Raw genomic sequence first — 27,617 nt, forward strand, 5'->3', positions numbered from 1 at the left:
ACTACCCAATTACTGATTTTACACATGTGATTGTACACATTTCTGCGATCGGAACATACTTATTTAACTTCCCACTCAATTTAACACATCCACTAAGTGGATTCCTTAAGTATATGCAAATATGGATATTTTTTCAGAGGTCTTCATGTTGGTCAACGAAAAACTGGCCAGTATGAAGTATATTTCTATTAACTATTAAACTATTAAACTATATACTATTAAACTATTATAACTATTAAGCTTAGGTTATTTTGCATTTTGTAGAAACTCCAAGAAGCATTAGATAAGCAATCAGAAGAGTTTCGAGAATAATAATGATTTTATTGTTTCTAAACAGATATTATTAATTAAATAAGTTGATGATCGAAAAAGCAAACCATAAGATCAGAAATAGTGATTACTACTTACATGTGCCATTTCAAATAAACATTAATCAATTTAGAATAAATTTATAAAATAATAAATTTCAGATCAACACGCACAGAGGAATATAATTTTCAGCAAAAAGTGAAATTACAACCAAACGCTGTTGTATCTATGATATTTAAAGCCCTTCAGATTTGGTACCTAAAAGTATAAAAAAGAAAATTCCTTCTAAGTGTACGATATTGATTTTCCCCCATCAAAAAGGAGCCCTGATGTTTTCGACTAGAGCTCTGGTCATTTATTTGTGCTGGCTGAGATCAATTTACGCTTGATTAGCTTTCCCTCCGCAGCAGGGCACAATCAAATATTTGCCAAATTGATAATCATTTAATTATAGCAAAGCATAATGCAAAATGCAAAATGCAAAATGCAACTGCTAACAGCAAATGCATTTCGACGGGCAAATGGAAAGGGCCGTGTCCGTGTTTGAGCGATTGTGTTGCTTTGTGTGTTTGCAATTATAATGGCCCTGGCCGCAATTGTGTTGCATACTTTGAGGCACAGTTCCTTGCCATCTGTCTGTCCTTTGCCCTCGACCCTCCTTGTCCACCAACCAACCCATCAAATTACAAATGATGTAGTGCCCAGGGGAAAATGGAGCGGACGGAACCAACGGAATGGCCGGACTGAGCAGCGCTGCAGCTTTGTGGCCAGTGAACGGAAATAGAAACAGCTGCAAATGGCAGTTAGCTAGTTGCCTGCCACATATACATGTACACATACGAGCGTTATGCATACAGGGCGTTCCGATGTGGCAGAAAAATGCATCCACTAATGTCCCACGCACGCGCCCACACTCGGCGGCATGAACAATTGACACTGGCTAATTGCCGTGGAAGGTCGCCTAAACGCACCCATAATCGTGTTATTCGGATACCCTGTTCAGGAAGAGCCGTATGTGGAACCAGGAAACTGAAACCGAGGCTTCAGTCCCCGGAAGGCTGAGCGGGGAAATTGGCAAGGGAAGCACCAAGCTATTGAGATAAATGGTATAGAGCTTGCCCCTTATCTTACTATGCCGTGTTACTACTGTTGAATACTGATTTTGTTTTATTTTGAATACTGATTTTCTGCAACATGTCAAATTACCTCTGAGATCAGCAAAATCATACATTACCTGCCACAAAGAAAATTAAATACTTAGAGTCTTCTGGTCTTAGCCACGCATACAGTACACGTTAACTTAAAGTTCCTATTGATTAACCTAAAGCAGCTTTGAATTGCGAAAGTTCAAGTTATGAAAAACCAACAGAAGCTATTTTCCTGAAACCTAATGAACTCGCCATCGAGTCGTGGAACTCCTAAATTCAAAAGACATAAATCAACGATAACGGCTTTGAGCCATCTAAGGAGCAGGCCAAAAGGTACTCCATTAGTCGGTTAATTAACCATCCAACTCGCCCGCAAGAATGTTGTCGCGCTAATTAACAGCCCGAGAATAAATTACGTGCATGCACATTTGCAAAAATCCAAAGTGTACGAGTGCCATGACCGGAGGGACTGGGCCCGTGCGGTTGGAAACAATTAAATGCATGCCCACTAGGCGGTCCACACTGCGTATACGCAACACGGAGCCTGCGAAATTAGCCGGGCAGAGTTGCACTCGGTGCCATTCGGATTCACATTTGGCCATTCCATGCCGTGCGATATGTTGTCAGCGTTTTAGACAATTTGTTATGCAAATTGCTTATTAACTTTATGACCGGCATGCCAGCTCCACTTGGCATCCCAAAACATTTTGAATTGTCAATTAGTTGCGGCGGTCAGAATACTCCAGTGCCCACCTGCCCACCTGCCAAAGGCAGACAGATTCTAAATGCAGTTTCTAGCATTATTTAAACACCGAAATGTGCCGTTTTATGTCATTTTATGGCCACCTGGCTGCCTCGGACTGCCATTGAATGGGCATTAAATTGCCCTGGCTTCGATTTTAATTTATGTCCTGTAGCCTCGCTGCTCCTGCTAATGACATTGGCTCGCTATCGACAGTGGCCTTTAACTTAATTGAAAATTTTCATTTTGTTCCTGCCAACTGGCGGTGAGCTGGTATTTATGGCGTTCGCTGGGAACTGGCCAAAACCGGTGGACCCTTCAACTCGACCTCGCTGTTCCGGCGTGATTTGTGTAGTTTTACTTTAATGATGTTTCCCATTGTTCAGAAAACGTAATTTTCTTTTTAAGGTTAAGCACTTTTAACTGTTATATATGCACATAATGAGGTGGTTAAACGTCACATCATCATGTAAATTGTTTTGATAATTTTTAAAAGAATATATACATATTTATACCAGTTACTCGTAGAGGAAAAGGGTATACTAGATACGTTCATAGGTAAATACCTATAATAACTATAATCACCTATAATGCGTGTTCAATAGCAGGTAGAAGGAAGCGTTTCCGACCATATAAAGTATATATATTCTGGCTAATAAGTATATATATTCCGTCTGTCCGTCCGTATGAGATTTTAGCAGCTATAAAAGCTAGAAAGTTGAAGTTAGACATGTAGTTTCAGAGACGTAGACGCAGAGATAGTTTGTAACACCCACAAACCGCCCAAACAGCCACGCCCACAATTTTAAAATATGTTTTTATATGTTTCATTGTATTATTTGGCTTGCTATTTTCTATGGATATGCCAAAAAGAATGTTGAATTTTCTCGGTCGCACTTCCACTAGCTGAGTAACGAGTATCTGATAGTCGTTCATTCTTTTTTTACATCTGTTTGTTAAGCTAATAGAAAATAAGTTAAGTTCAATGGAAAACAACAGGACTACATTTTAAATTATTTTTAATCTATTTAGTCATTCGTCATAGTTATGTTTTTTATACCCCTATTAAATTCAGTCACAAGTTGCATATATATAAAGTACATATGTACATACATAAATCCATGATCAGTATCAACAGCCGTGTTCTTCTGTTCGTCTTGGAATTTGCATTTACTACATAGCCCTAGTTTCTCTCACTGCAATCTGCAGGAACTTGAGACGCACATAGTTTTCTTGCCGAAAGTCCGAAATTGGGCAGTTAGTTGAAATGTTCCGGCATTAGCGCACATAAGTATGCAACAGCTAGCAACTACAAAGTGGCACAAGCCCTAAATACTTTCGGCTATCTCCTGCCATTCCTTCTGTGGCGCCTTCATTGGCGATGGTGCACTTGGCCACATTTGCAGCTCCTGTTCCCCTCCGGTTTTGTTTGTGAGTCCTGGGTCCTGCGCCGCGCTCCTTTAGCGCAATTGTGTCTCGGACATGAATTACGTTCACCGACAATTAATTTCAAGTGAAAATGTGCTAAAACTTTTAATTGGGCAGCCAAGTGGCTGGCAGGCGAAAGGAGAAGGATACGGACCGGGACAGTAAGCAAACGTGGCAGCCATAAAAATGTCGACAACATGCCCGGAAAATGTTTCACTCCACCAATCCTGCTGCAGGTGCGCTCAAAAGCCAACTCTTAAAGCTGGAAGACCCGCAGACGACTACCAAACAAATGCACAGTACCGAAATATAACCAAGACAACTTTTATACTATTTTTTTTGGCAAAACCAACTGGTTATAAACATATATTCAGGTAATCGCAAATAATTATACCCGTTCCTCGTAGAGTAAAAGGGTATACCAGATTCGTGGATAAGTATGTAACAGACAGAAGAAAGCGTTTCGACCATAAAAAGTATATATCCTTGATCAGGATCAATAGCCGAGTCAAAAAATTTAGAAAAATGTCCTAAGGATGAAGGTATAAACTCCATAACTCAACTTATCTAAATCAGATTTTGTGGCATAATTCTGGCGCAATTCTCAAAAAATCTGCATTTAAATTTAGAAATTCATTTTTTGTTGTAATTTTTTTGATGTATGATGTAGAAATTCAAAACAATTAAATAATGCCCAAGGCTGAAGTTCTAAACTCCATAAATGTATGTTGCTGTATTTTTAACTTTTTTATATATCTTGAAAATTTCTTTAGATTTTCAAAAAACTTTTTGCCACGCCCACACTTTTAAAAAATAAAAAGTTTTCTTTCATTTTAATTTTGTTTCCCAATTACTACCGATATTCCAGAAAATGTTGAAATTTCTCGTGCACTTCCACTAGCTGAGTAAGGGGTATCTGATAGTCGGGGAACTCGACTATAGCATTCTATCTTGTTTCGACCAGGTCAGATACAAAATATTAATGTTTTTTAATAATATTTCCTGCACAAGCTTTTAATCTTTTTTACCGATAAACCTTTACCTGTATGATGCATGAAACTTACTAGACTTGAATTACTAGTGATAGGTATTATTGCTCTGTACTTTACATAACTCGGATTTAATTAGTTAGCCTTGGCAGGTATGAAATTGACATATTCAATGAATCATACGCGCTTAAATGGTGAACGAGAAGTTAAAGAAACCCAATAGTTTAACGATTTCAATGAAAAATTTAACAGCACGTAACATTAGCTCGTCCTGTCCGTTCTTTTCTATTTACGCATACGAGCACTTTCACCGCTTGGGTAATCAAAACAGACTGACTCCATTTGTGGCAGACAAATGCGAGAAGACAGGCAGCTAATTATGTCAATTAAACGCTTGTGCCCGACATCTGCCGGTCATTGTCGGTGACACTTGACCAACTCAGAATGACGAACATGGATCATTGCATGTCCAAGGGATGAAATAACTGGAATGACACACAGGACAAATATATTGAATTCATTTTTCAAGCCCTAAAGCCAACTTTATTTGTATGATTTAATCTGCGTTTAATCCCAACTGGAACTGAAGAACCCAAAACGAAGCCATCGAGCTTAAAGTTAAATATAGATTAAATTATAGATGCAATTTGCTTATGTAACCCTCCATTTTTCCTGTGCACTTTTGTGCTTCCCAGATGATGACACACCGAAGAGTGACGTGGGAATGACGTCTGCACGTGTGAGTGTGTAACTGCCTGTGAAGGACATAATATGCAAATAAGTTTCGAAGTTCGAACAACATTCAGTTCAGTTCAGTCGACTCCATCACAATGGAAGGGAGAAAAGAAATAGAGGGGCTAAATAGGTCAGGGTCGAACCTATTCGACGTGGAAAACAATGACTACTCAGGCATTAAGTACACCAATTCGCTCGGCCAAAAATTCCAGATGCAGACAAATACGAGTACACCGGTGAAGTTGATAGCTGCGAAATCAACTCACGTACAATCGTTGTACTAGTTATTTGAACAGAACAAGCACACACACACACACACACACTCAGACCGCAGTCCGAAATGTGCACTTTTCCAAATGGCAATAGAAAAGCCCGAAAAAGAAAGCAATCCTGGCAGGCAGGAAAAGTGAGGAGCCAGGACAGGTACAAATCTAAACAAACAACAAATAGCATGCGCCTGACTCTCGTAACCATAACAATTCAATCAAATGTTCGCCCAGTTCGTCTATGGAAATCTTCGAATGGAAACAAACAACAATGCCGGCGAGGAGGATGAGTTGGGGGATTCGATATGTTTTGATTAAAATTAGTTGCAGTTTCAGAGGCATCAAGAGCTTCCACCCAGAGAAAACGCTCTGTGCGGCTGCGCAGTATCTATCTGTATCTGTCCTAACTTTACCGCTAGCTATCTGAAGGAGCACGAGAGAAATGCAGTGGCAGATAAACGGGATAAAAGGGAAAGTTGGGCGATGTTTTCCCCACTGGTATGGTGGCAAATAAATGTAAGAACTTTCAATAATAATTTTTGTAGTATCAATTATACTTCACCATTCATTTACCATTCCACAAAATCAGTTCTGAGTTTAAGATACAATAGTGGGAGTGCGAAGCAGAAATTTTAGAATTCTTTTAGCATATCCATGGGAATATGCAACTTCTAAGCTGGCATACAGATTTTATCGGTATTAATGGCGTTCCTTGATTATAGTGCACAAATACAGCGCAAATTTAAGATAAAATAGAAATGATTGCCACATTTTCTGGCAGAATGTTCGCCATCATTTCTCTAACCTGCTGCAGTGCGTTGAAATAGTCATGCACTACGTAACGGCATATTAATGCACTGGCTGATGGAGAAAGTTGTTCGATTAAATGAACTTGCAACACGTGCAGCATTTTGTTGTCGTTCAAACAGCCATACTCGTATAGTGGCAGCGATGCTTATCGAATGGCTGTAGTTGCTGAAAACGGGGAGTATTCCATTCCGCCGGCGGAAAGCGTGTGCATTTTCACAGCCGCTTGAACTTGCCAACATTCGCAGAATGTGCAACACGGCGTAAGGAATTCTTGTTAAGCGCAGCAGTTGGCTTTCGAGGAGGCAGCCGACTTGTCTCAAAAACTTTTCTTGCATCTACGCACGCTGATGCACATTTAATTATATAGGCAAGTTCAAATAGGCAGATTTTAAACTTGTTTACGGTACATTGTTAAGCAATTAGCTCTCAAAACTAAGAACATTATGCATTAAAGTGATAAATGCCAACGCTTGCTCAACCGATAATGAAATCCCATTTTCTTAGTGTCAACGAATGCATGCATTTAATTTATCAACTGCAAATATTGAAATGCGCGTCCAATGCCAACGAAAGTGACTGGCATACTCCCTACGCTGCAAGTCTAGGGACAACTTTCACTTGGAAGGACACGGGCACTCGCCCACTGACACGGACGCGCTGTCAATCCCAGTCCATCATCTCAGTTCGCTGGAGCGCAAAGCGGAAATCAGACGCCATATGAGAAGGACGTGTTCGACAGGGCCTGGGCGGAAATAGAAAGCCGGGCAAAAGTATTGAGATTACAGCATTGACTAGATAAATATTCAAGCAAATATGCCTTTCCCTGCTGCAGGCCAATAAAACGCAGTCAGTGCACTGCCCATTGTTCGCATCTCATTCGAAACAGAGATGTAACCCAAGTCCGCTGAGGGAACATCACAATCGATTTCGAATTTGCAGTAAAAATGCAAATGCCATGCCAGATATGGAGGATGTGTCATGAGAGGTCAGAGACCCTCCCCGATGGCAGATGCAAATTCCCATTTGACTAAGTTTCGTTTTGTCGAATGCATCAAACAGAGCAAGAGCAGGAACCACAGTCACGCAATTCACCGAAATGACACAGCTCCAGTTCTTGTAGATGCATCTGCAGTTGCATTTTAGTTGCAGATTCGCATAAATACATACATATGTATGTGTCGGGTGCTGTTACTGAAACCGTTTCTGTTTGTGCTTAGCTTGAATCTGTTTAACATTTCAGAGTCTTCAAAGCTTGTGATTTATTTAAGCAGTGCGATTTGATTGCAAATCTGGCAATTTACTTTTAGTAATTCCCTTTGTATCCTTCTAATGTAGTTAGTTGAAGGTTGAAGAACCTCTTGTCTCAATAATAATTTTGCTTTTAAGCCATCTTGATCAAATCAAGGTTAATATTTTCCGATTCAACGAATTAATGAACAAAAATATTATACGCTTTTATTGCTTTTTGAAATGTGTGCGTCTTTCGTTGGCATTTTAATCTGCAACTACTCGTCCTCCTCAGATCTCGTCTGTCATTCAAAATCTATTGAGCATGACGCTTGAGTATGGAAACCTTGTGGGTTTATGGGGAATGCTGTGCTCCATATTCGCTATCCTTAGTCAGTCAGACATGGTCTATTAATTTTATTAGTGTCATCGCATTCAGCTGAAGTCTCGGAATTCTGAATCTTTTTTGTGAGGAGTACCATTTTCTGTGGTGCACTTCTTATTTAGTTTCCTGCAGTTCTTGCGTGTCGCTCATGTACACTCATGGACATAATAATAGGGGTTGCCCTATATTATATAAAATTATAAAATTAAATTCTGTTATAAAGTAGTAAAACAGGCAAAGAATGTGAATGACCCCATATATTAAATATTAAACGAGTGGAATGCCTATACACCTTTAATTATGCTTATAAGTGTTAGTAGTGCAGTAAGCTAACAAAAGTAAGGCAGTAAGGCAACAAAAAATGTTAGGGCTTCTGAGTTTTTGTACGTATCTTCTTTTTGCTCATATTAAAGCTTTTACCACAAAACACTTGCGAATAGTAGCTTCATGCCCAACAGAACAATTAAAACATTTATAACTTATGATTTATGTGCTGCGTAAGTTTCGTAACTTCCACTTCAGAATGCCTGGTTCTGTTCACGGTTCAAAACGCCAAACAGGTTCGTTGTGAGACTTTAAAGTTAATTTTGGTGAATGGAAACATCTATATTGTTATATTGCAAGAGAGAACGCTATAGTAAAGTTCCCCGAATACCAGATACCCGTGCGAGGCGTAGAGCCTGGCTAATCTTGACTAACTAGATTGTATAGTTTCCGAGATTTCGACGTTCATTCGATGTTCATTTTACGTAAGTAAGACATTACCAATTCCTTGCTTTAAGTGCTTAAAAATGCTCAAAGTAGGAGTAAGCAAACAGAGATACGGGGCAAACAAATACAGCACGGTGGCACTGTAGGGCAACGACACTACAGTAAACACTGCAGCCAGTGGACGCAGCGAGGCGTGCTAATTGTGTCATTTACATGGGCAAACAAGTGCAAGCGAACAAGTCAAAGGCTCAAACAGTTAAATGCGGCTGGCGGATTCGCCGAGCTCTTTGCACAGTGCAATTAACGCTGACCGCGGGCTGGCAAGAAGAACCAATAAGTAATTAATGGTAATTAAAAAAGGCAAAAAATTCTTGTCAGAAGTGGGATTCGAACCCACGCCTACAGAGTAGACTGCGACCTGAACGCAGCGCCTTAGACCACTCGGCCATCCTGACTTGACCAACCTGTGGACTGAGCACCAAAAAGATCACAGGCCATTTGATTTAGACGAAAGCGCAGTGAAAAGTTCTAGAGAGCTTTGATGGACTGAACATTGATCGATAGCAAAAACTCGATTGCACCCCATATATTCGATATATTTGTTCAGGAATAGATAACAATTTTAAACCAATATGCAAGTTACCGCTCAAGTACAACTAAAAAATAGTTTCGTTTATTCATTTATCCAGTATTTCATACGATCAAAAATATTATAATGCATTGATACTTAAGTGTAATAATTGTCTTACATCTTTACTACTCGTAACTCGCTTCGTTTTTACAATAATGATCTATTTGATCAGCATGACAAAATCGGAGATACGAGTACCACCTTCGAGTAACGCCTTCCCTCGCGATGTTTTCAGAAGTCGAAATTGCATCTTTGTATCATTTGAATTTTATTTAAAAGAAACGTAACGTTTCCACAAAAAATTGCTAAACGTTTCCTAAATATACATAAACTAAAAATATGACTACAATTTATTCAAAAGTTCTTGCACATCTAAAACAAATGTTATTACTTTTATAGTTTAACATATAGGCGATATTGTTGGCCTTTTAGTGATTTCAGTGTTTTTATATTTTGGTACTAAGTCTTTCATTTGTTGCTTATTAATTTTGACTTTTCTCGTTGTGTTTTAAATAATATATTTCATAAAATTCATTTGATGTCATTTTTTTTTAACTAAATTGAGCTAAAATATATATTACATTTGCCTTTGTAACCTTTATGCCTTTGTGTAATTAAAAATAATTTTTGGATGGTTCCATTTGTGTTTAGATGTATTTTTCTCTGCGCCAAAAATAAGCATTTGTAAGGGAAATTCTTCGGTTTTACTTTCAGTTGTGGCTTTTAATTCATAATCAAGTCGCTTTCATTTCTGCTGTCTACATTTCATTACTTCAAGAATTCCATAAATTTAACTTAGCATAGAGAAGTACACTAAATATTAGATTTATTTTACACATATATGCTTTTATATTGATGTGTATATTGTATGTACATAATTAATAGGCAACCACTTAAGCTTAATATAAAAATAAGTATTTTTCTGCAATATAAATTTGCCACAAAATGTACTATAAACCGAAAACTGTACAGTATACAATATTCCTTCTCATCATCGGCATTCAGTTATCATTACCATTATCATTGTCAATCTGTTGAACAGCATTCCTAAGCACATACACAGCGCATTTCCAAACCAAACCCAGCTGCAGCTATCTACCAAACAAGTCTTTGACGAACTTTATTAAAATGAGAAACGAGTAATTTTCGATTTCTAGCAAATAATATAAAACAAAAGCAAAAGGTATATGAGAACATTCCGTCTTTACATGCGCAATGTGACTATCGGCTTCCTGCATGTAGTGCCCGACATTTAGATCTTTTAGGACTTAAGCTAGTTTGGTTTTGGATTTCGTATGCATGCTTATGCTGTGTGGGGTGCTACTAAAAACAATTAGTACACACTAGCTTCATTGCTGCTGCTTTAATGTCTGCTTGTTGTTGTCGTTGCTGCATCTGATACCTCTGGCTTAGTACATTGACTTTCATGAGGCGTACATGCGGTTAATATCATGCTGATATCTGTCCTGGATATCCTTGCGCTTCAGCTTGAAGGCGGCGGTTACCAGTCCCATGTCCGGAGACCACACCTCCTTACACAGTGTGATTGCGGCGGGAACCTCATATTTTTGCAATTTGCCTTTTGGATTAAACAAAATGCCATTAAAATCTTCAAAAAATACCTAATTCTTCATTGTAGCTTACATTTCCGCGCATGCTCAGCGATTTCCTTGAGAATAGCTTTCTCTATGATCGGTGATGAGCACAGCTCTTCGAAGGTCTTTTCTCCCAGGCCATGTTTCTGTGCCAGCTCCTCCAAATGGTTTTGGTTAGGGACGACCAGCGCCACTGTGTACTGCTTTGTCGGATCTCCGTATACGCAAATGTTCTCGATGATTCCGCAAGTCTTTAGCTCAGATTCAACCTTGCCGAGAGAGACATATTCGCCGGCCTGCAGCTTAACCAGATCCTTCTTACGATCTGCAAAACGAGGGAAATAATAAATTGAAACAACAACCACTGTGTCAAGCAACTTACCAATAATCTTAAGTACGCCATCAGCTTGTATTTCGCCAATGTCGCCGGTTTTGAACCATCTTTGCCCATCTTCCTCGAAGAAATCTTCGTTGGTCTTGCCGGGTAACTTGTAGTATCCTTGGGAGACACACTCGCCGCCAATGAGGACCTCGCCCTGGGGATAAGGCTTATTTGTGACGCGGTAGTTGCCCTCTTCCCAGTTGACTAGACGGATGTCGCAGACAGTTAATGGTCCTCCAGTGCGTCCATAGGTCATATCGCGGTCTTGTATTGGGTGTAAGGTTAGTTAGTAATTTTGAAAAGAAAGGTTGATCTGCGGTCACTCACAGTCCATGACAGTGGCTCCAGACGTAGTCTCCGTAAGGCCATAGCCCTGGATCAGCTCCAAGCACAGACAGGTCTTGATTTGCTCATGTGTATCTGCTGACAGGGGCGCTCCACCGGACATGATAATGCGCACTTTACCACCCATAAGCTTTGCCACCTTCTTGAACACCAGTCTGCAAATAAACACTACATTTAGTGACCAACTCATGATGCTTATAGGCAAATCGTTCTTACTTGTCAATCAGCGGCGTCTTGTAGCCTCGCTGAACCCACTTTACTTTGTACTGGTAAAGGAATTTGAAGAGTGCTTTCTTGAACGCCGAGCCAGAGTTAACCTTGTCGTTAATGCCCTTGGAAATGCGATCTAGTATCAGCGGCACCGAAGTCATGCAGGTGGGCTTCAAAACGGTGGCATCGCCTTTACAGCCGCGCTTAATCTTGCTGCTAGTGTCGATCAAGGTCAGGGGGGTTGAGTAGCCAATTGGAACGCCGGTCATGAGACACACACTTTCCGCAACCAATTCAAAAACGTGAGCCAGGGGCAGGAATCCGATCAGAACATCATCCGGATAGATAGGCACCATATCAACAAAGCCCTTCATTGTTGCAATACAGTTCTTGTGGGAGAGCAGGACACCCTTAGGTGTACCAGTGGAGCCGGAAGTGTACATGATAATGGCAATGTCATCACCCTTGGGGGGAACGTGCTCTGTGGAATACAAAATAAAGTTAATTATTAACTGAACTCATTGCAATTTCACTTTCACTTAAGCATACAAATTTTAATATATATAAAGTATTTGGCGCAGAGCATGCTTTACATATCCTGTCAACATTTCAGTATCGAATCAGTATCGGTAAACAGAAAAAACTCTTTCCAAATTGTGTAGGGTTATTTTTTAGTTTCGCAATTCGAAATGGCTGAAATCCTGGAAGAGTTCATCACCCTGACGCCCTTGACTTGTGTGCAACAATGCAATGCTTTACTAGGCTCAACATCAGGCAAACCTAGAAGCTGCTTTGTATTTTTTACACTATTTGGCGTATACTGCGGCGTTCTCATCTTTCGGGCGTATCGCACATATTCCTCTAAGCCAGAAGCAGACGGGGCGAAGATAACAGAAGAAGTTACTTCTGGGGCTAAAGCGGAAGATCTGGACATAGGACCAGGTCCCAGTCTTGTGAATGAGTTTGTGGAGCGAGCGAAACCGATTCTGCTGCAGCCCGTTGAGTTTTCCAGTACTGACATGAGGTGAGCGGTGTATATTTAAACACTGGACGACCACATCAACACATTCAGTCTCTTTCATTCATAGATGGCGCTATAGCAACCACTTGGAGGAACCTGAATTAAAATCAGATTGTGATAGTGAAAACGGAGTAACCGAGAAAGATAACAGTGATGACCTCGAACAGATGAGCAATCTTGTAAATGATGAACACGAGTCGGATGAATCCAGATCGATAGCAACGCCTCAGACGCATGACGATAACGCGGATGGTGAACACGTCGAACCCACACCGTTTTCGGTGTGATTCACAATGCAATTTTAGCAAAATTGTCGTGTGATTGACTTGAAATAAATCATCTTTTAAAACCCTTTCAAAACGTACCAAATTTACTGTCCTGACCGGTCTTGACGACTTGGTTGAATGGCAAGATTTTGACGCCCTCCTTGAAGCCAGTGGTTTCCGTCTTTTGCAGCTGATCCTCGATATAGATAATGGTCTTCACCAGTGGGCACTTGTCCAGCAGCGTCTTAAATTTGGGCAGCAGATCATGGGAGGTGATAACCGTGGTGACTTCCGTTTCTGTGATGCCTGGCAACAGTTTAAAATATTACTTTAAAATCGTACACATGGTCAACAAATGTACTCACAATGAGCAACTCCATCATCGCCCAGTGTAGCATAGACGGTGACAATGGGCATAGCCTGCTTGAAGCATCCGTGGGCAGCGATCATCCACTCGGCTCGCGTTTCGGCAAAGATGACAATGTTCTCGCGTGGTTTCTGGCCAAGTTCCCGCAGACCGCGCCCGAAATTAGCCGCCATGCGCTCCGCCTCGGTGAACGTCTTCCACTTGTAGTCACCCAGATTGTACTTCTTGAAGACTCGTCCGTTTTGTTGCACCTCATCCTCCTCGCTGAGGATCTGCCGGGTGCCCAGACAACGCTTCGACGTGTACGTTTTGGCCACATAGTTGAATACCTTCTCCAGGGTGTCGATGTTTTCCTGCAACATCTTCACGTGGACATCGCGTGGCGGGTCCGTGGTCCGGTAGGTCAGCTCATTGTCATCGTTCCGCACGATCTTTGCCTGGAAAATGAGCAAAATCGTGGCGATTAGTTTAACATTGTATAAGAGATTGCGATTTAAAAAGAAACGCCCAATTAGGGGAGGTACCACAAAGTAGAATCGACAGAGAGATAACGGACATGTGAGTTTTTTCGAGGGTTTGTTGAGGTGAGGGCCATAACTCAGGAGATCATGTTTCTTTGACCAACACCAAAAAGAGTCTCCAAACAGGGGATTCAACTCTGGGCACGATCACCAGTCCCTGGAACATTCATTGTGCGTGTGTGGTGTTTTGTATGGGGGTGCCCCAATGTGTGTGTGTGTTTGTATGTGTGTTCGTGTAATGTGTGTATGTTCCATAACAGATAGTATTATTAAATAATTAAAAACACATTTGCAAAAGTTAAACCTCTATGTCATCCGGCGCGTACTTGGACTCATCGACCAACATTTTCTGGTTAATGGGCTTGGCCTGTAGAGGAAGGAGGAGTTGAGATATGCGATGAGAAGCTAGTTAGCCGTGAAATTGCCTAGAGGTGCTGATCCCTAATGAAGGCATTCAACTTATTTTACTTATTTTTCTAAAGATTATAGCAAGTTGCACGACCATTTTTGATGCCTTAGTAACGCATAAGCCTTATCAGCCGACTGAAAAGGCCAACCAAAATGCGTTCCATTTAGATAGTGAGAAATAAGATAAAAGTGTACCTCAGGTGGGGCGCCCCTAACCAAAGCGAGTTATAGCTGGATTTGTAAAATATTTATATTTCAGTTCCCTGTAGGCAGCCAGAATTTTTGTGTTGAGTTGGTTCCTTTATTTATTTGCCAATTTTATTGTTAAGCAGCGCTTATCGTGATATTTGTTCTTGAATTTGAAATCATTTCAGTTTCGAAAAGAGACTGTGAGCAACGCAATGATCCAGCTCAGCAACGAAGTCGAACAATTCCTCCATGCACGTCTCAGTTGTTTTGGACTTGCCATTCACGCGATCATTGCACTCTTGATACTTGTTGTACAGAGATTGGATGTGATCTTTGGCCTGGCACTTCTCCCTAAGGGCTTCTTGCGGATCAACTAACTCCTGATCGTTGTCATCGGCCTTGACGACAGGCACCAAAAACCAGCTCTTAAACGCCATGGCTAAGGCTTCCAGGAGATATGACTAATTTATTTTGCAGGGTATTATCAGCTTACTCTCACTTCGAAATGTTTTTTATTTTTGGGCTGAGAGCAAAGAATTTCTCACTTGCAAAGCTTACTATTTCCATTTCAAAAACAGGTAGACATATCCTATGGTTTCTTAGCCCACAACAAGTCCTGCTGCATGGTTCTGTCTTTATGGCCTGACAACCATGATTGGATGTCCTCGCACTCGCGGAATAATAAAGCGAAATGAAGGAAAGGAAATCGGAAAAGCTAATTGTCGCATAAATTGCGAACCCCTGATAAAGGCGTAAAGATAGTGGAAGTAGTGGACCTGGTCAATAAATCAACAGTCGTCATCGTCGATTAGACAATGAAATGAACATAAAGAAATCACTTGGCAATAACAAGCCTTAAAGTGAGGAAAATTAAATGCGGAAAAGAACTAAATGAAACTGATAACCAAGGGTGCACTTTTTTTAATAAATAAGTATGAAACTAAAGCAACTTGTTTGTAGCTAGGTAGACAAGCCTCTGTACTTTGGAACGTCCAGTTCAAAGTCGAAAGTATTTCAACTATTCGATTCTCGAGATAGTTACACCCGTCGCACTGATTGGCCGGGCAAGTCTGTGGCTTTTTCCATCAGTTTCAACTAGCCAGGTGTATCCGGAATCCTGTTAAAGCACTTACCTTAACTCGACGCGAGTCCTGGCGGCGTTTCCAGGGCTGTTGCAGCACCAAGTAAACCGGAAGGGTGATGATGTCGTACATGAAGGCGATCGCCTTGATCGCGCCAAGAGCGCTTTGCACCCAGAAGCTGTCCATTCTGAAAGGGCAATGAAAAAGTCAAATTAGTGGCCAATTGGTATGCAAATTTCAGCGGGGAAGAACTATTGGTTTCACCGCCTCGTAAAGTATTCGCCCGGTTGGCTCTTCCAACGACTGTCCCACTGCACCCACCCACTCGTTGTAGCGCCGTCGCAAGCCGAAAACCAACTGATATGACCACCTGCCGCTGCTGCCACTGTTAGTTAGAAGGTCTTGAAAGTCCGTAGGTGGAAAGGGGTAGACACTCTCACGCTCACTTCGGTTCTCGGCGCTCAGAAAACGCTTTTCAAACGGGCGATAACCGGTGGAGAGCTCTGAAGGTGCTCGGTTTTTTATCAGCTAGAGATTGCTTAGCCCTAAAGCGCCGAAGTCCGAGTCGCCAGTAATCATCACTCTTAAGGGGCCCCGAACTCGACTATTGAAATAAACTGAAACTTAAGTGTAAGTCTGGTACTCGTCTGGACCCTTTTATACGTCCGGCATCTTATCTGCCATCTAAAATCAATCTAGTTGGCTTGCCAAGTCCTTCATAAAACGTGTCAAAAATCATGAGTATTTGCAATATATCATTAATCGTGGAGCAATCTTTATGACCCAAATACTTTTCAAAATTATGACACAATTTGGGGGAGTACTTCCTAATTCACCCATACTCATTTGCTAATAGGGTATTTTCTTAACGTTCTTATCATTAGTTTATTTTGTACTTATCGACAACCTTTTTCTTACTTTCTTTGCAATACCATTAAGACCGCAGCCATTTTAAGCGTTCTTATCACGTTATTTATAATTAAAATTAGACAAAAAACTCATGCCAACAATTTTAAAATTTTGATTTATAAATATAAATCTGAACGACTGTCACCCAGAATACTAGATAAACTTATTATCGCAATGCCTAATTAATTAAAATAGCACGGGGATCTAATTTAAAACACTGTAAAGCATTCTACCAAGAATTTTGCTTCTGATTACTTATTATTGCTCGTCGGCGGATTAAATAGAAAATCAGTTATTAGCATACGACCAAGATAGAAGCTAGTTGAATAGGAAACGAGTCATGCTAAGTCTCGCAATTCTTCATAAATATGTATATATTTGTAATTGAATATTATTTTCAGGTCGTGGTATAAGTGAGCGCGCTCATAATGTTGCTCTTTTTATAATTCCTAGTAAAAAGCGTAGTTGAAGACTGCACTCTTGATAAAGACATCGTGTATGAGTGCTAGCCTGATAAGCAAATCGAACTAAAGCCTTGAACTTGGATTGCGCAAAATGGTATGACGTCAATGTCCCGGGCCAAGGAGCTCAAAAGGAGCACTATGTCAAAATAAATTAAATAAACCACAAATAGAAAGTACACAAAAATTTAAATAATGAGAGGTGAAAAGACCAACTGCTTAAAGCTAGATTTCTTAATAATATAATTTAGCGACTCATAAGAATCCACAACCACAAGCTTACACTGAGTGATGTACTTATGAAACACACAGAAAACGGGCTCGAAACCAGAAGCTCTTATATAATAAAAGTCTTTACTCACTGCGCATCGTCTTCGATGAACATCTTGCTGCCTGTTCCTTACTTGTCCGATCTATGAATTGAATGAGTGTCTTTTGATCGGTAGTGGAAATGGTGGGTGAGGCGTATCCTCCAAAAGAGCCTAGCTCTGATTAATGGCAAGAACAAACAAACAATGCACGCAACAATAACAGGATGATGTCAGGTGTTCCTCTCCAGATGGATGTTCAGCTTGTAGTTTCACCTGCAACCAATAAAAGAACAAATATATGCATTTATGTAGTGCTAATGAGGTAGGACGACAAAATGGGAAGAGACAGCAGGCGAGGAAATCATGAAAATCTGCATTGCTGCATTAAACCGATACCAAAGTGTGTGATGACATAATAACAAAGCACCTTTGAGCACACGGAAAAGAACATAATTGTATAGGCTGCTATCTAGCGTAGTTTATATCTTAGTACAGAAAGTAATTTCCCAATTGCATTCTTAAAATAGGTTATAATAATCAAATCGAGCGTAAATATATATTTTTTCCAATTAGCCAACTGTGCGGCCTTCGTAAATATTTTAATCAAATCAGCACCTGAAGTCCAAACAAGTTGTTGTTACGCTTTCGGCATTTCTGGATTCTTGCCAGCAGCAAATCGAAATGCTGATAAAAAGAACATAAAGAACGATTCAAGATAGGATCTACAGAGAAATGGAGATACGTATAGAGGAAAATTTAAAATTAGGCAGCCAGTTTAAAAAAGCAAGAGAGCGATTGCGTAATCAGATTCTCAGCCCCTCAAATTCACTCTCTCTTTCATTGCGCCCATTAGTTAGGCGGAGAAACATTGGCATAGGTCGGGGACATCAATAGAAACTATACAAATTCTTTGGCATTCATTTACACAACTTACAAAAAAACGCCTTTGCGCTGTTTCTGCTTTGTGTTTATAAACAATACTTGAAGGCAAGGGCCAAAGTCCAACTCTCCAAGGTTTATCCGCTATGAAAGCCGATACCAAATGGATTCCTTAGAATATACCGTCCCTGATAAGCGACAAAGCATTCTACTCCACGCCGGCAAAGTTCGCGTATTATGCAACCGCTCAAAACTCGCACATCACATGACATGCGTGACATGAGTGATACAAAAAGGGTATGCGAAGTCGTAACTCGGTTTCAAGCTGCTCCGACGGAGTGCATTGAACCGGCCCCAAAATACAGATCGTCTGCCTGCGTATCCCTCGAACCCCTGACACATGGTTAAGATACGGAGCAGAAGAGTCGAAACCGTAAGCGTTGTGAATACGTGTTTTGTTTGCGAAGAAAGACAATATGAAAACATGACGAAGACTGCGAAAACAACAACGCTTTTCGGCATTTAAACACAGTATACACAGATATGCGAAAGAAACAGACGCTATGCAAAACTCTGGCACTGTGGGCTAGAAAGTTGGCTTAGAGAGTGGAAATTTGGTTATTTTCAGCACACTTTCCCTAAGGACATTCTGCAAAGTTTCCGTCAAACATATAATTACATTTTATTATGAAGATGGTCTTTGTTATTCTACGCATTTAATGTAAAAAACAAAATTAGAATCACACTTGCCTCGCTGCTTTTAGACATACAAACTCAAAATAAAAACAAAACACTAAAAACAGCTGCAGAATTTTAAGCTAAACTCAACCAGAGCTCAAAATTGTATTCTTTTGCATACCACTGTGCCAAGTTCAAGTCGTTTAAGCTACGTGGACATGGGCGAAAGTTGTTAAACTGCTTTGTAGGTTAATGAATGAAAATGAAATGAAAATAAAATATCAAATCGTTTATCTTTACATATCCGCGGGTCAGTTGCAGTCACTCTGCTGTTTAGCCCCGGGGTCAAAGTTCGAGCTCTAAGTACACAAAAAGATACTTATGTGTGGAACAATATTGCAGAGAATGGCGTGTTGGAAGCAAAGGTTATGCCGAGTGTCTAACAAAGCAATCATGGTCCGCTTGAAAACAATAAGGAAATTGTGCACATTAAGCCTGTGATTACTGTAATCCGAACTTTGGACCGCCCCTCTGGTCGGCAGTGTGCGATGTCGCACATGTGAAAAGATTATGGTGAATGTGCCTAAATAAGCACTGTACTGAGAACTGATTGAATCAGACCCGATTCGTATATCTTGTGGGTTAAAGCACACTCCCGGCGTATGCGTATTGTTACAACGAACACGTTAACCGGTACACAAGGTCAACAGCCAAAAAAAACGACTTTCTGAAAGCAACAAAACATTGCAATTAAAACTTAATTTGGAACCACACATCCAAATTTAAGCATTGTTTAAATGCTTTTTTAATGGCAGTATTGTCAGGAAATTGTTATAATGCAATTGAACGATCGAATAAGGCTATACTTAAAATTTGTCCTGGTAACAACGGAATCTGACCATAAACACACAGTAATTAAGAATACTATGGTTCGATAGGGGAAATTTATTGATTAGCCTCACGGCTAAGATAAAATGCACGTTTGAAAATATGATTTTCAGATAGGAATTTTGCACAAACTGATTTTCGGAGATCGCGTGGCACCAAGTACCCCAATTCTAGTTAATCAACAGGCAAAATGCAATCTGCATTCGGCAGATTGCACACTACGAGCTGCTTCTCATTTCAGAGTGAAACTCACTTAATTGCCTACATTAAGACAAAGGCACAAACCTTGTATTAATTACAGCTGAACGGAGGTACTTGTAACTGGTGCTGTTTCCGTTTTCGTATTGATTGCTATTATTATTTGCGCTCATTGCACGACAGACTGCAAGCGGCTGAAATGCATTGGCAAACGAACACGTCGTGCTTGATTTAATCAGAAAATACACCTGAAACCGCCACGAAAGTAGAGAGTACAAAGTGGAGCTTGAAACGCCGTTTTACAGACTGTCATTTGTATTTTGCTGACGCCACTGCAACTGCCACTTCACAAATCGGAAACTCACACTAAGTGAGCTGCCAAAGTCCAAGATCGCTTTTAGCTCCAAGCGCAGACATTACGAAATTGCCAAACAATGCCAAAATGCGAGTGCAAAGCGTTCTGCGCCAATTGTATGGAATAAACAACAAAGAGAAAACTGTAACTCACTGGAACACGTCACCAGAAATGCCTCAGACAACAACGTGTCCCCACATATCTACGTGGACTTCAGTTGCCTGTTTCGCACAAGACTCGGCATACCAAAAATCAAAGAGTGACTAACTCTTTCACTTGCTGCTTGGCCACCTGCGTGCTCGATTCCGCGTCGATCAGCTGCGATATTGTTTACGATTGGAAACGTACCTACAGCGCTTGCATAAATGCCACTTGAACTTTGGTCAAGGTGTCGCTTATGTCGTTTATGGAAAATGGAAACGGGAACTACCGACTGCCTTGACATTGCAACGGGCGGGCGGTGGCGTGAAGTGAGTGTGTGAGAACACGACATTATTCGGACCGCCGCGAGTGCGCACCGTGCAAAATGTGAATTAAATTGCAACATTTGATTCACTTATTTCCAGGCGGGCGAGGCGGCGTTACGTGAGTGTCTGCCATGCCGCCGACTGCTTCGCTCCCTCGAGCGGCGGCTCTCTGGCGAATAATGGGGTAACAAAATCATCGTATGACTGTGTCAAAGTCCGAAATAAAAATACTTTTTGCAGTCGCAGTACACACATAAAAACGAGAAGAATTGCTCAAACGAGATTGAAATAAAGAAAACAACAGTTGTGCACAGAGCGAAATAACACTTGTTCGGTGGCTTGTTTTAGAGATTTGAAGGGGGAGCACACAAAACCTGTTGTTTTACGAAATAAACGGCGTATATAAATAAATCTTTATCTGGATATTGCCAGGGCAATAGCTATTTATTATTTTGATTACCTGAGTAGTCTCTCTCCATTCGGATGGTCCCAGAACAAGTTCTAGCCAAATTTGTTTCAAGTTGATCGTATCGAATAAGATTATATTCTATACCCCTATATGTACTTAAGACCTCTATACTTCGTGTAAAGCCGTGTTGAAAAATAGTCCATAATATTCCATAAATTTAAATTGAAATTTAAACATACAATCCATGTGGCAACTATTCGAAAATGTTTCCGGTGTGACCTCAACAGCGCCAGCAAGTGAGAACTTTTGCACGGGGCGTTGAATATTTCACTGAATGAAAACGAGCCAGGCAAATAAGAGCAAGCACGGCAAACAAACAAACAAACGAGTGACCGTGTGTGTGTGGGCGTGTTTTGGAGGCGAACTGAAAATAATTTGATTACCGCCGGCGGAGAAAGAGAGAAAGGAGAGCGCTACACCCACACGGCTGCGGAGAAGAAAGATCGGCGCACTCTCTTTTGCACTCGCTCATCTCGCATGAACACTCGAGATATTCACGTACATACATATGTATGTATGTAAATGGGAGTGTGCGAAAGTAGCGCTAAAATAAATGACCTAGACAAGCGAGTACTTATCTGTAGAGTGACCATCACCGCCGAGCACGTGCTCCAGTGAAATTTTCCAGGGAAATACAGACTTGGCAATGATCGCGAGAGGTGGGGGAAGTTGCGAAGCCAAGCGGCCGGTTTAATCGAAGCGGTACTGCGTGAAAACCGGTTAGAAAATCCACCAAAGTCATGACTAAAACAAACACAAATAAGGCTCATACGATCCAGGGGCTTAGATCAAAGGGGGCTTAAATACCTGGCGAGACGTTGAACGGTGTATAACTCCGCGTGGTAAAAGCCACTGCCCATAAAATTGAAATACAAACAACTTTTTTTCTAAACCAGCCGCTTGCCAATCATAGAGCACTTGCAACCGCAACAAGGTAGTTGGTATGCCAACTAGAAATAGAACCGGGAACCAAAGCCACGCTTTGGAGAGATGAAGCTCTCAGGAAAATGTATTAATCTATATAGTTTATATAATAAATCATAGTGGCTTGTGTATTTCTTTTATTTAAAAATAGGACTCAATGCTTTATTTTAAATTCAATGCAGAACCCTGCAACTTGGTAATTGTAAAAACTTCAGGATATTCCACCTTTATTGGTATTAAATAAATTAAAATAATAGAACACTAAGTTTTCGCGCAGTGCTACTTTTAACTTGAAATAAATCGGAAATTAGAACTCATTCCCAACATAATTCGCCGAACTTCAATTTGCATTTACGAAAAGAACAAAGCTATACATTTTTGAAGGGATGTAGCGCAATCTGCAGCTGTTGCACAGAGGCCGATTACAGATTACACATTGTCATTACAACCCGAATTCGAATCCGAATTCCAGGGGTGGCTGCGGGTAGGCGATGGGCGGAGCGTGGGTCAGACATCAGTCCCCAGACATCGCGTGACTATTTTTGACTTTGCGCCAGGAGAGACAACGAGGGAAGGGAAAATGAAAAGCAGCCCCTGCAGCTGCACTGCACACAATTTAGGATTATTACAAATTGAACAATACCGATTTTAAATACTATCCATTTAAACATCAACCTTTTATACAAACGCTGAAATTATATTTTTTTTAAATATATTTATCAATGCGTAATTTGGAGATATTACTAGATAACTTCTTTACAATATATTTTCAGACATTATATGCCACATTTTGGATGTAAATCAATAGTAGAAGTAGTAGTCTTTATAGATCACTTTTTTCCGTGTAGCATTGGGAAAAGTCACGAGGCGATGGGCGAAAGGGAGGGGTGAGTGCTATGGGGTGGTTGGCTGGCAAGAAGCAAGCTCTGTGGCACGTTTTTCATTTGATATACCAGCTGAAAATCGTATGAGTTTCAGGGGAAATTGTGCCGCTGTGGAGCTTAAAACAAAGTACAAGAACAATGCGGCGAAAAGAGCGAGATTGAGAGAGCCGGTTGCATGCAAGTGAGTGTGAGCGCGAGTGTACTGTACTGCACTGTGGGCCTACGGCGAAGAGCGAAGGAGAGAGGTGCAAAGTGTAAAAGGTCAAAGAGCAAATTGTTTACATGGAGCAACCGCAAGTGAGAGACGGGCGGAAAACTGGGCGGCATGACCATGAATGAAAGCCGCGACCGGCAAACGTGGCCCGCCCACGAGGCGAGCATTTTCAGTGTGGGGAACACTGGGCGTTTAACCACCCAGCAGACTTTTCTTATTTGGAAGTTTTGATGCTCCTGAATTCCAATGCGGTATTTAATGAAGAATCTTTTACAGGAATAACTGTCTGAACATTTTGTAAAGTTCACCAGATAATGATTTCAGTTACAAAGCGTTTAAGTAACTTTTGAACAGATTTATCACCACTTAAAGCTTTATTTCCTAGCTGCATATTTATGAAGGGGTTTTAATAATCAATGTCTCGATTGTTGACTTTCTCTATTCAAAAGCCGTGTAAGTCTGACCTCTTGAACAGCTCTCGAATTCGGACAGATTTTATTAAGACCCATTATCAATTAATAGTCTGGGTCCTCTACAAGTTTGATACAAAATAGCTCTTTATCAAGTAGATTTGCAATTGTGTAAGCTCAATAAACAAAACTTCAATGCCACTTGAGTTAAAAGCACTATCCGATTTAACATTTACATTTACATTTAATATGACTTTTGTAAATATGACTTTTTGTAGGGTATTTTTTAAAAGGGTATTAAAGGACCAAGTTTACTGGGTGTAACATTTACGTTGTACGGCTCCATTTTTCTTTTGGGTAGACCATACCCATACCCGGGTGTAACACATCAAGAGGCTTATCGCAGATCTATATGGTCCTTATATGGTCTTATGGTCCTTAGCGCTGCTCAGGTTGCCCGCACCTAGAGAATAACTACATAGCGGCGATGTAAGCGATATTCCGATTATTAAGTGCTTCCACCTCGGATGTCTGAACCGTGTTTCCGGCACAAAAGTGGAAACCGCGCCCTAGAAACAAAAGCGTGGCACGAAAAGTGCACCAACCCAGTCAGCCACCCACTCCACCCACTCCAACAACCCACCACCCACCGCTCAGCTGGTCGCGAGGTATTGAAAACAGATGATACACGTCGCACACACGCCCACACTCACACACGGGCACTCCAGATAAAACTCGCATGATTTTCAGTTGGTATAACAAGCCGAGACAAAGAGAGCGCCACTCTCTCGTAAGAGCGAGAATGCGCAGAACGCGTTACAAGAAATTACACGTGCAAGGTAGGGGAAAAGCAGCGAGAGAGCGCAAAGAGAGATTTGTTTATGTGCGTAGGTCTCCATTGGAATGGGACCCTTCTCGCCGCATCTAATTACAATTTAAACTGCCTTGGGAAGGAATGCAATTAACAGGTTAAAAATAACGGTAAGGCAGTCGTGAACTACAGTGGAACTTTTAAGAGCCAACGACTTTGCTGAGCTAACAAAGACGATGTAATACAACTTTTGATTTTGTTAAATTAAATTAGATTTAAAACCCTAAATTGACCACTTTAATGACTTTAAGCAGAATCTTTCTGAAGGTCGTAATAAAAGGTAATGCGCTTTAAAATCACTCATAAAAACGGGTGCTTTCATTTACTGCTCTTATTGCTCTAATATAACGAATTCAAACTACATAGTATGCAAAGCAAACATTGAAAAGTAATACCATGGTCATGATAATAACTGTTTGTTGATCTTTTCTGTTTGTTCTTAAGTTTTTATGTTCGACAGTCCACGCTCGATAAGAAGAATGACTAATCCCCACAAAAGGCGCGTCATTTCAGTGCTGGAGTCTAATCCGAAGTTATTTACGATTTGGAAACCACTCCATTAAATCCCATTGGTAGAGCTTCTTTGGGAAGCCCGACTGTACTCTAGTGGCGAAAGCCAAACAAATCAATAAACAAACAGCAAACAAAATACGTCTGGGTGCCAATGGCAACCAATTGCATAAGGAAAGTGCAGTTGCGCTTCCACGAACACTGTGGCACTCGAATTGGGTCAAGAGAGAGGACTGTTGATTCCTGGCCACGAAACCAGATTTATTGGGTAAATAGACAAGGTGGCGTGACATCCTAGTGAGAAAAGGAAGCCGGCGAAGGAGAAATGGGCTCCAGACTTACCTTTCTTATATAGGCTAGTTCCCAGTTCTGAGCGGCAGTTGCGGGAGTTTTGGAGGGCGCACACATGCAACGATTGTTAGAACAAAATACAGAAATCAGGCAGTGGATCGCAAAAGATCACAGATCGAAATAAATCACCGATTATATAAAATGACGTTTCGCCAATAAGAACACACGGACGCACACACACACACACACGCACATACGCGCGGTAACGCACACGTAATACCAGCATAAAATAAAATGTTGCGTTGGCTTCAACACGTTTATCCTCCTCTCAGCTATTTCCGTTCGTTCTCGGAGCTCTCGGATTTTTATTTTAGATAGTCAACGTTGCGCTTTAATTGATAAAACTTTCGCAAAACTTTCACAAAACTGCACATTTGCTCACTAGCGCACAAGAGCACTCACACAGACGCAGGCTGGGCAGCGTCGCACGTGTGCGAGTGTCGGTGTGTTTATCACGCCACTCGAAAAACACTTCTCTACTTACACACAATACACTCGTGAGTTGTATTTTTTAAACTGCGTTCAATGTTGTTTTTTAGTGATTTTTTGCTTTACTTTGTTTGGCGCCCGCTGAAGTGACGGGATGGCGCACAACGTTCTCAAATCACGTTAAGTTTGTTTCTGAACTTTTTCGCCGTTTCGCTTTTGCCACGAGATTATTTTCTTTCTCCTTCGCCGCGGCTCTCTGCTACTCTCTCTGGCTCTCTAGCTCACGCACACACTAGCGGCCGCTCGAATGCCGATGAAGACTCTCTCCTTCCTGTGTGTGTGTGTGTGTGTTGTTCTGGCGTTTGCATCAATCTCCTTGCTGACAATTGATTTTTTCCCATTACACCGAATGCATTTTCACTCATATCGTGCCACCCATGTTTGCTGAAATTCTAGAACGGCCTCTTTTCCACGGCTTGTGCAGAAATCTACTCACGCATCGAAAACTATTTAAAAATCGCAACAAGTGTTACCAGATGGTGGAGGAGCTGTAATCCATGTGTTCTCGACTGACCAAATCTCGAACTAAAAAATCCCATTTCGCGGTAAATTTAAATAGTCTTTAGCTTTTAAAAGTAAACTGGCTGAATATATCAATATAAAAATATGTGGAGAGGTATTGCAGTAGATGTACCAATCCCAGTACACGGTAAATGAAAATGTTTTTCATTCAAGAACGCTATGCGACTTTGCGTCTTTATTTTCTTATTACAAGATTGAACGATCTAAATTATTTGTAAAAGGTGTTGATTCTGTCTAAACGTAGAATCAAATGAATTTGAAATCAAATAGTGAAATAATAAAATAAAACAAATCGGGTGAATTTGGACATAATAAGATTTAGCTTATATGCACTGTTACGTGACACGTAATTTAAGCATAGCTTAATTAATTTAAGATCTAGCTTTTCGCACCGTGCAGAAAAGCTTATCCGAGACCTTAACCAAGGTGTTGATCTTAGCTAAATAAAAGTTATCTCCATGTATGGAGTTTATTAACCAGAGTTGTAAAATGCCAACATGTATTTGAAATACAATTTTTTGATCTTGAAAATTTTTGAAATTTTATTAAAATGTGTAACCTGTTTATTCGTATTAGACAAAAATCAGTGGACGAAATCAGAAAATGCCCTTGCTTCTGTTTTGTGACCATTGTATATAGATGAAAATCCCAACCTTTTCGAAAAACTGATCGATTTCGCTTTTAAAAAACTGTATAATATATATTTTTATTAAAAAAAAGACAGTCAGTCTTTGTGCAACAAATGTACATGGATAAATGCCGCGTTTACAATCGTTCCTCGCTTCGTTTTCCATTTTTTATGCTTATACTCCTGTTTTATTTTGGTTGTAAGTACGGTTAGGGGAGGAGGGATCTTTCTTGTAGTTGATTAAGTATTAGTTATTTATTTTTCTCGATTCTTTCGTTTCCGTTTAAGCGATACTATTTTGGTTCAAGTCCTTGTGTTTTATGTACATATTTAAACTAAATTACGAGCTACAATTACTAGTTTGTGTGTTTGTGTTTGTGTTTGTTTTGTGTGGGTGAATCTCGCGTTGAATTTATGTATGTAAGTACAGTG

The 27,617-nt window shown here is 40.5% G+C and overlaps 3 protein-coding genes, 1 long non-coding RNA gene and 1 other non-coding gene across 17 annotated transcripts; 2 read left to right on the forward strand and 3 right to left on the reverse strand.

Moving 5' to 3' along the window:
* Nucleotides 1-9,122: 9,122 nt before the first annotated feature.
* Nucleotides 9,123-9,205, reverse strand: Trnal-cag. The gene has a single exon. It is a non-coding gene; the product is annotated as a tRNA-Leu (tRNA).
* Nucleotides 9,206-9,396: 191 nt separating this feature from the next.
* Nucleotides 9,397-26,544, reverse strand: LOC6542984 (long-chain-fatty-acid--CoA ligase 4). Of its 12 annotated transcripts, none has more exons than XM_026978207.1 (12): nucleotides 26,031-26,544; nucleotides 25,538-25,564; nucleotides 17,500-17,721; nucleotides 15,819-15,954; nucleotides 14,393-14,455; nucleotides 13,566-14,004; nucleotides 13,300-13,506; nucleotides 11,920-12,394; nucleotides 11,686-11,858; nucleotides 11,359-11,622; nucleotides 11,026-11,301; nucleotides 9,397-10,960 (listed from the first exon to the last, which is right to left on the reverse strand). In XM_026978207.1, exons 3-12 carry the CDS (start codon nucleotides 17,520-17,522, stop codon nucleotides 10,806-10,808), a joined length of 2,211 nt encoding a protein of 736 aa, XP_026834008.1. In that variant the 5' UTR covers nucleotides 17,523-17,721; nucleotides 25,538-25,564; nucleotides 26,031-26,544; the 3' UTR covers nucleotides 9,397-10,805. The 12 variants fall into 12 exon arrangements, with proteins under 12 accessions (XP_026834008.1, XP_026834009.1, XP_026834010.1 ...); XM_026978208.1 differs by having other exon boundaries at nucleotides 26,509-26,529; XM_026978209.1 differs by lacking the exon at nucleotides 26,031-26,544 and adding an exon at nucleotides 25,767-26,014.
* LOC6542554 lies at nucleotides 12,485-13,298 on the forward strand. 2 transcript variants are annotated; one of them, XM_001970397.3, is made up of 2 exons: nucleotides 12,485-12,937; nucleotides 13,002-13,298. In XM_001970397.3, exons 1-2 carry the CDS (start codon nucleotides 12,603-12,605, stop codon nucleotides 13,219-13,221), a joined length of 555 nt encoding a protein of 184 aa, XP_001970433.1. In that variant the 5' UTR covers nucleotides 12,485-12,602; the 3' UTR covers nucleotides 13,222-13,298. The 2 variants fall into 2 exon arrangements, with proteins under 2 accessions (XP_001970433.1, XP_026834016.1); XM_026978215.1 differs by having other exon boundaries at nucleotides 12,986-13,025.
* On the reverse strand, nucleotides 14,462-15,359 carry LOC26526185 (cytochrome b-c1 complex subunit 6, mitochondrial). The gene has a single exon (XM_026978216.1). The coding sequence runs from the start codon at nucleotides 15,120-15,122 to the stop codon at nucleotides 14,862-14,864; it is 261 nt and encodes an 86-aa protein (XP_026834017.1). The 5' UTR covers nucleotides 15,123-15,359; the 3' UTR covers nucleotides 14,462-14,861.
* LOC113564037 lies at nucleotides 20,384-21,324 on the forward strand. The gene is made up of 2 exons (XR_003407754.1): nucleotides 20,384-20,916; nucleotides 21,013-21,324. It is a non-coding gene; the product is annotated as an uncharacterized LOC113564037 (long non-coding RNA).
* Nucleotides 26,545-27,617: the final 1,073 nt, after the last annotated feature.

The sequence above is a fragment of the Drosophila erecta genome, unplaced genomic scaffold (assembly GCF_003286155.1).
Source record: "Drosophila erecta strain 14021-0224.00,06,07 unplaced genomic scaffold, DereRS2 tig00000055-arrow-pilon, whole genome shotgun sequence".
Lineage (NCBI taxonomy): Eukaryota > Metazoa > Arthropoda > Insecta > Diptera > Drosophilidae > Drosophila > Drosophila erecta.

Excerpts from the sequence above, each read along its gene's own strand:
- LOC6542984 (XM_001970396.3), bottom strand. The coding sequence starts at position 17,522 with ATGTTCATCGAAGACGATGCGCA. Across the intron at positions 12,395-13,299 it reads CGGTCAGGACAGTAAATTTG|AGCACGTTCCCCCCAAGGGT; the intron begins GTACGTTTTGAA and ends TGTATTCCACAG. Across the intron at positions 11,302-11,358 it reads TGGCGTACTTAAGATTATTG|ATCGTAAGAAGGATCTGGTT; the intron begins GTAAGTTGCTTG and ends CTCGTTTTGCAG.
- LOC6542554 (XM_001970397.3), top strand. The coding sequence starts at position 12,603 with ATGGCTGAAATCCTGGAAGAGTTCATCACCCTGACGCCCTTGACTTGT. Across the intron at positions 12,938-13,001 it reads TTTTCCAGTACTGACATGAG|ATGGCGCTATAGCAACCACT; the intron begins GTGAGCGGTGTA and ends TTTCATTCATAG.
- LOC26526185 (XM_026978216.1), bottom strand. The coding sequence starts at position 15,122 with ATGGCGTTTAAGAGCTGGTTTTTGGTGCCTGTCGTCAAGGCCGATGAC.